This window comes from Pelobates fuscus, chromosome 1, assembly GCF_036172605.1.
Source record: "Pelobates fuscus isolate aPelFus1 chromosome 1, aPelFus1.pri, whole genome shotgun sequence".
NCBI classification, from domain to species: Eukaryota; Metazoa; Chordata; class Amphibia; order Anura; family Pelobatidae; genus Pelobates; species Pelobates fuscus.
The window spans coordinates 333,674,779-333,683,231 of NC_086317.1; the positions used below are offsets into that span (position 1 = coordinate 333,674,779).

General features: G+C 38.1%; 1 protein-coding gene across 3 annotated transcripts in view; it reads right to left on the bottom strand.

Annotated features, from left to right (window-relative positions):
* TPP2 (tripeptidyl peptidase 2) overlaps positions 1-7,938 on the bottom strand; it is a 55,924-nt gene extending 47,986 nt beyond the window's left edge. For 2 of the 3 annotated variants that reach the window (XM_063460058.1, XM_063460050.1), the window contains exons 1-5: positions 7,720-7,936; positions 3,509-3,637; positions 1,340-1,435; positions 1,061-1,177; positions 805-929 (exon numbers count right to left, since the gene is read on the bottom strand). In XM_063460058.1, coding sequence (XP_063316128.1) covers positions 805-929; positions 1,061-1,177; positions 1,340-1,435; positions 3,509-3,637; positions 7,720-7,887 — 635 coding nt within the window. In that variant the 5' untranslated portion in view covers positions 7,888-7,936. Of the gene's footprint in view, positions 1-804; positions 930-1,060; positions 1,178-1,339; positions 1,436-3,508; positions 3,638-7,719 lie in introns of all 3 variants that reach the window. The other variant, XM_063460066.1, reaches the window with a different exon arrangement.
* Positions 7,939-8,453: the final 515 nt, after the last annotated feature.

Below are 8,453 nucleotides of genomic sequence, written 5' to 3' on the forward strand. Positions count from 1 at the left end.
TTAGTATTACAGTGTAAGGAGAATAAAAATAAATAAAAACAATGTCAATCAACAGGTGTTGCAAATCTAACACTCTCTTGTAGTGTCATTCAGTCTGTGCCATGAAAAACATGGCAACTGCAGTTCAACAGTTAAGTTGCCTTTTAACCAATAAATCATAAGAACATATTTCTTAAGTGGATATTGTGAGTATGATAACAAGCCTCTGTCCCTAATTTTAGGTAATGTAAAATAAACGGTACAGCTCCCCTTGATAAAAAGCCACCAACTTAACTCAAGGACATTAAGTATGAAGCTGTCCTTGTCTGCCAATTTATACAATGCCAAGAAAACAGTTATTTATCTTAAACATTCCTATTATTTTTAGTACATTTTTTTTTTTTTTAATAATACGCAGCGCTTCTTTGCTCTTGTCCCCACCGTAGACAGCAGGTAAAGATTAAACAGCTGATTCTTCCATTATCATGTTCCCATATCCTTTTGCTTTAATGTAAAAAAATAAAAAGTATTGCCATATATTTTAGCATCTTTCTAGCAGCAAGCAAAAGGAAGTTGATCTAAAAGGAACAGTTCCACCGGATAAAAATTATCACCATGAAGTTGTTATGGTGGCAGGAGTGCATGGGTGCTGTCTTTTCTTCAAGGGTTAAACCATTTTTTATTTAACTGTAAAGTTGATGTGCAGGTACTCCGCAGCTATATCTCCTTCAGTCCTTCACACAGCCGCTGTACAATCCAAGAAGGCTTGCCATGGCAGCAATGTGCAATATGTTTTCAATATGCTATGGAACATTAATGTTTTACCTCCATGTTTCACCATCATGCCACACCAAGCAGTCATATACTGGACCAGAATCACTATATTTCTTCTCAAACGAATTTAGCAGTTCCACTCGGCTCTGAATATCTTCTTTTATCAATTTTACAAACTATTAGGAAGAGAATGGGGAAAAAAGGAGAACTACTCATGTCAGATCATAGGCAGTGTATACATATATATACACACACACACACACATATACACACACACATATTTTAAAAATATCACAAAAAGTTATACCCCGCCATGTAAGCTAGATTGAGGATTTAAATTGGTGTCACTCTCCTCCTGTCTTCTACAAGCTTCAGCAAGTACAGCACGATGAACGGGATCCCAGAGCTTTTCCTTACGTTCTTTCTGGGTAGGGAAAAAACGAAAATATTTTACCAAGAACATTGTTTAGTAGTATAATCACCATCAAAAGCAATACTCATAAGCAATTACCAAACATAACAAGAAAGCACAAAACGAATTATATATATATATATATAAGCTATTCATTAATTCATCGAATATTACCTGCAGACGCTCTTTGAGTGCTTTTGGATAAAAGTCAAATCCGTTTTTAATACCAATATGGTATTGACCTGAAGGGTTTTTCCACGTTTCAGGAATCTATAGGATTGAAAATGCACAATTAGTACGATATGTTTAGATATTGTAATGAGAAACAACGGGCTGAAAAGAATATCATTCCTCTTTTTAATTATTTTTATTTTATTTTATTATCATACGTTATCCGCTATTAAAGGAATACATTACAGCACATTTAGGATAACAAGAACACTATAGTCATTAGAACAACTACAGCTTATTGTGTTAGTTCTGCTGAGCATAATCATTACCTTCAGGCTTTTTGCAGTAAACGCTGTCATTTCAAAGAAAATGCAGTTTTTACATTACAGCATTGGAATACCTCTACCTCTCCAGGGGTAGTGCTGCACAGTGTCTCCACCCTCTGCATGAGTCAAAAATGTTGTTCCTTGTTGAGCTCATTTGCAGTAGTGAGAGCACTGTTAAAGTGAGATTTCTGTGCAAAAAGCAAGTCTTATAGCTTGACTGGTGTGTGTATATTTATGTTTAGCAATGTATTAAACAAAAATATATATATATATTCTAATTAGAGAGTTGTCTCTACTCGGATTTCATTGAGTTGGTGTGTTATTACATGTGTATTTTTATTTTATCATAAATATTGTACAGGGCTCTATCATGACTTCGAGAGACACACACACACACACACACACACACACACACACACACACACACACACTTTTAGCTTTTTATGTAGGCAGTTTTATGTTTGCATTGTGATCTTTTTCTCTTTTGTTTTTGGCCCAATTTCTTTGCCCATTTATATTGGATTAATTTTTTAGTCATATTTTCCACACTTCTCATATACTTACACAAAATGTTTGTTCCAGGTCATTATATAGATCTCTAGTCCTCTATTTGTTTATTTTGTCCATATTGTATAGAAGTTCCCTTCTTCCCCCTCCCTCCATTGGTCCCACCAGCCTTTATTCCTGTTCCCTAACTTAAAGACATGGTTCTATATGATCGTGGATACGCTGACACTCCAGCGTGAAATGCACAATGCTTGCCAAAGGAAAAGGATAGGACGATATCAAGTCGTGAAATAGCATTCCAGAGAGGAACACACAAGGCACAGGTGAAAGGCATTTGATTACCATCACTCCTATTTAAATTAAAGGATAAAGAAGTCCATATGGACAAAACGCATTGGATATATACATTGGGGACTTATTTTAATTTATTTTTAGGTTTACTCCTCCTGACTCTGGAGACTCAGCAGCATCTTGATCCACTAGGAGTGGAGGTATGGCTATTTTTTCGTCTATCTTGTGAGTGCAATTTGAATAAATATTTATTGCAATCTGCACTATTTTTACTTTCTGATTATCTACAGCTTAGAGAATATTCATCTCCAACGTCAGATTTAAGGATGATGGGCCTGAGGCAATTTACTCTTTTGGGAGTACTTTTGAATATAGTGTGTGTCCATTGGGATTTTACTTTATGTCCAGTCTGTTTTCCCATTAGATATTCAAGGCTGCCTATTCTGTTCTCATATTAAGGTTGTATTAGCTTTGGTTTGCTGTCACTTGGGAGGTGTCACTCCTACGTATATATCAAATCCAACTTATTTGTATGTTTACCATTTTTGTGGTGTATGGAGTGCACTCTATTTAGTAGATGTTTCCATATTTGCATTTAGTTGTTATAATATAACTTTGGCTCATTATACCAGGGAATAGTCCAGTTAGAGGCTTCTCATTGAGTAATCTGGGTGCTCGAGCCACGAGTGCACCCGATCTTGGCTTTTCAATTATTCCCAATGAGCTGTAGATGATGTTATTGAGGCAAGGGGAATGCAAGTGCTCTCTAGCCCAGTGTGCTTGTCAATTGTTAGGTCTCTGGCATTAACAGAAGCTGAAGAAGCTTCCCCAGCTGTCTGAGTGAAAGTAAGATGGTGTTTCTGCTCCCAGATATAAAAACGTGCCAATTTCTATTAAAATCGCCACTTTTATAAACTGTAAAGGAACAAAAATTTTAAAAACACAAATCACTTTTGCAAGCTAAAGTGCTTTATGTGTCTTAAGTGTTCCTTTAACCTTTTGACAAAGTTCTAGAAAAAAAAACAAAAAAAAAACAAACAGTATTTACCTTTAATGTTCTGCCAGAAAGGCCTAGTATAACTCCTTCTTTAGGTTCGACCACAGTGCATGTATTCACATCACCACTTCCAGTTGTGTCTATAATATCAATAATCTTTGGTTTTCCATCAGTTGTTACCTAAGGAGAAAAAAAAATAAATAAAAATGTAAACAAAAAAAAAATCCCACAATCTTTTCTAAAGTCAATTCAATTTACTTCACATTCTAAAATCTCCTTACTCACAGTAATTAAAAACTTGATTACCTTTTCCAGAAATACCTACATCTGTGAACCAATATGACCAGACCATCACAACCTTAAGAACAAAATAGACTATTTAAACAAACAATGTAATAAGAAAGACTTTTCATTTATTCAAAACACATGGTTTTTATTATAAAAACGGACATCGACATCAAGGATAATCAACCAATTTTAAAGTTACAAAGACACTGAATGCAGTGTAAGTGTTTTGTCTCATTGAAATGGTTATAGTGTCTGGAGTCCCAGACACTTTGCTTCCACTCAGCATTAAACCACGAATGAAAAGAGGGGGTAAAAAGTGAGGGGTAATATAATTAAAGGAGAGAGAAACAGTAAGTAGTAAAAGAATAAAATGAAACAGAATACATAGTAAGGAGTAAAACCGTGGATGTAAATTATACCCAGTAAGGAAAAAAAGAATGAAAAGAATGAATGGGAAGCATACATAGTAAGGAGTAAGAATGAAATAAGAGGACAAACACTAATATACTAAAAACATATCTGCGGCCCGAAGATGTTTAGACTATTTTAATTTCAGCCCCTACCTACTGCCACGTTGTGCAGGTCTGCCATAGGAGGTTGTCTAACCAAAATTATTCTAAGAACAAGTTGTACAATTTGCCAGAATGTCACAAAGAAACCATAGTGAGTAGCTGGTTTCCATGAGTCCACCATAATGAAAAATATTGAACAAAACAAGGGAGTCACAGATGGATGTGAACACCAAATACAACCTCACTACACTCAAAAAATAACTTTGGTTGACTTTGCCAAGCTGCTATACATTAAGACACAAACAATATGGGACTCCTAAAAATGAGGGACACTTGGATAGAAATGAAACACAGAAGAAGAATGTGAACAGAGGCATTTGGGAGATATTCAAAGAGTGATTGGTAGTGTATAACTTGGATATAGTGGTAAACTTCAGATGTATTTCTTATTTTACTGTTTGGCAAAAATTAAAGAAAGTATTGGAACAAAATAATCACTTCACAATACGTGTGATTGTGGGATTACTGTGGTTTGGGAAGCCATCATGTCATCACAGAGGTGGGTGTTACACCTCCAGTCCACCTGTACTCTGCCCACTGACTATTTTGATTTCCCCTGCTTAGGGGCACATCCTCCAGCAGTGCAAACCTCAACATTGACATACTTCATGGTCAGCATGCCAGCACCTGAGCCAGGGCTAGGGATTATGGTAACTGAACCGCGCGGTGGCTGCTATGCTTGGTAGAACAGAAAGAATGCTGTGAGAGGTCTCTTCTGCCTTCCCATATCAATCAATTCTTCAGCATAGAGTCTATGCTGAATAATTGATTGACACATGAGAAAAAAAAAAACAAGAAAAAAAAACTATTTTTAAATATGTTTTTCTCCCAATTTATATATTTGGAAGCAAATTTGTCTCCCTGGGATTCTATGAGAAGCATTAGATTGGCAGAGGGATACCCTAAAATTGGAGTGGAGACTCTCTTGCTGCAGGATACGATGTAAATTGCTTCTAGTTTCAAAGAAAGATGGTGCTGCATTAGAAATAAATGCTTTTACATGTAACACTGGATTGCCCCTTTCAACCTAAAACATTTGCACACATTTTCCACCACAACAACAGGAAATATATCAACTAAAGTACTGAAAATTTATTTGTTAACCAAATTCAGTTTATTCTTAGGACTCAAGCGAGGATTCGATCAAATTTCAGATCAAAGCAATGCAGTAAATTAAACAATGAAAATAAGAAATTATCATATTATAATCCTTTTAGTAATGTAAAATTGAAATGTTTATCGCCAAGAGGATTTTCACTTATCATATAGGAGTAAACTGCTAAACAGAGCACCAAGGGAAATTTTACTGGTGTGTATCTGCTTTAATCTAATTTTTCTTACTTTATTTCAGTATAATGCATTAAAAAAATAGGGGGAAAATGGTTTCTCTTTAAACACTAAATAGCAACCAGATTATGGACATAGGGAACATGTAAGACAGCTGGAACGCACAGGCCTCTCTGTTGGCATGCTAGCCATAGGTGCTCCACATCGCAGGTATCACTGGGTCCCTGCTTGTGGACCACAGATTTTAGACACCTCAGTTGATGAAGGATACTTGGAAAGGTGCGAGGAGCGGCAATACATCTTCATAAGTAACAGAAATTGAGAGAATACGAATCCTAAAAACATCTGGAGACATAAAAGAAAAGGTCCAACACGTGTTTCTGTGCCTCCTGCCAACTTCATCAGGTACCAAACAAAGAAATATATCATATATATGTCAAGAAAACTTTAAAAAGTGCCAGGATGCACACAAAAACGCTCTTCACACATTTTATTTTATGTCTTTGGTTTAGGGCATTTTAGAGATTAATACTTGATGCTTGTATAGCTACGTTGTGCAGCACTAACCCAAGAAGAACCTCTAGTGGCCATCTGAGTGACTGCCACTAGAGGTGTCTCTAGAGAGCAATATAAACACTGCCTTTACAGTTTTCAGGTTTAATTGCAGTGGTGACACTGAGTTAAAGGACCACTATAGGCACCCAGACCACTTCAGCTTAATGAAGTGGTCTGGGTTCCTGGTCCAGCTAGGATACCCTTTTTTTCTATAAACATAGCAGTTTCAGAAAAACTGCTATGTTTATAATCGGGTTAATCCAGCCTCTAGTGGCGCTTCCGTGCACCCTCAGGGGCACTATAGTGCCAGGAAAACGAGTATGTTTTCGAGGCACTATAGTGGTCCTTTAAGCAAGTTGTTTAAGTGTAACAGTTTGAGAACTCAGGATCAAGAAGGTTTGCCCTCACTGCCCTAAACTCAAACATTTAATATTCATATGGAAAATAAAGCAATTTTATATTGTTTTAATGAAGGATTATACCAATTACACAATGTTCTTGAAATCTGACTAATCATGCTAAACTTAAAAATGCTTTTTAAAAATAATCTATAATGTATTAAGGGCATACACTGGTAGGCAAGAACACTGTCACAATAATGGTTTACCCAGAAAACACATCTAAAAACAGGTGCTCTTTGTCTGCAAATGACATCCTGAAATAGAAAGTGAAACAGACAATCACTGCCAAAATTGGCTGATATAGCAAAGTCATCCTAGCGTGGCATAAAAGGCAGTCCTTGCAGTGATTGGCATTTTCTGCAATAACACAATGGGTAATTTTTATTCCTGCTCACATTGAGCACTTCTTGTCTAAGAATAACCATAGAAGGCAATTGCTTTTTGTTAATTACGGTAGTCCAATCTGAAACATTTACCCCAACAGTTGTGCTCTGTCACATGTTTCCCAATATGAAAATGACATGAAGACAAGAATAACATTTATTACAAAGTTAAATACAAGTTTGTCTAGATAGGGATTCAAATTTTAGGTCAAACAGCTATGCTGGAAGCACAGTTGATCCATGCAACTCAGTTTCAATATAAAAACGCTTTTAATTCCTGGTAATGCACACTTTAGTGAATTGCCGTGATAACTGCAAAATTCAATCTATTCAATCTGTGATTATGGCAGTGGTTCTCAACTTAGTCCTCAAGACACACCATACATCCAGGATTTAGTCATTTCCCAATTCAGTTCCTGTAATGTCGATGTGCCTTGCGGACTGGGTTAATTTTGCGACCCAGTTTACATTTACTACATATTCACTGCTTAGTAAGTGAGGCCTTCATACTATTACGTAGGTGTGGAGTTTCCGTGTTAGAAATGTTTACATCTAGTTTGTCCAGCTAAGTACCCATGCTTGCTGTGCAGCCTATTATATGCCATGCCCACACCGAGCAGCCTGCTATTAACCCTCCCCCACACCGGGCAGCATGCCGTTACCCCCCCACACCGGGCAGTATGGTATTACCCCCCACACACAGGGACAGGTTAGGATCAATGGAGTCCTTGCTGTGCAGATAGGTTTAGACAATAAGCACAGTGGCCCTCGGTTACCTGCATGCCAGGGGCCCCAGGATCTACCCCGGTGTCCAGCACTGCAATCAGAACCCCGCGGCCATCATACTCCGGGAACCGGCCGATGAAGGCGGCGGACCCGGTCTCTTTTTTGGGTAGAAGCCCATGGAAAGGGAAAGGCTCCTCAGCACCGGTAGCCATGATCATGACAAGGAAGGGACGAGGCCGCAACGGAAACCAGCTAGGACCCGCCTCCGCCCCCCGGCCCTCCAATCACTGCAGGGCGAGAAGGGACACCGGTATTAGCCACATCCGCAATCCTGGGAGCCAATGCTGAGCTCCACACTACAGAGCCTCAACGCGACCACAATCCCTCGGCTCGCAAAGTACAGTCATTTTGTTGGAGACATTTTCGTGGCTCTCGGCGTCTTGCGGTCTCCTAGAAAATGGTGGATCACAGGAGCAGTGCGGAGACTCGGTGTATAGAGCAGTGACAGCACCAAGGCTCGGAATTAGAACTCTGATATCAGTACAGCGAGCTCTGCACATTCATTAATAATAGGAGTATGAAAACCAATGGAGCACAACCCTTACACACACGGCATTACCGCTCTGTGTATGGCCAATGTCTGCAGATTACACCAATTATATTATGTACTCGGTTTCTGAATAATACGGTGATCCCATAATGTTTCAAGCAGTAGATTTATCCAGTGACTAGAAAATCAGTTTTTTTTTGAAGGACCACTATAAGCACCCAGACCACTTCAGCT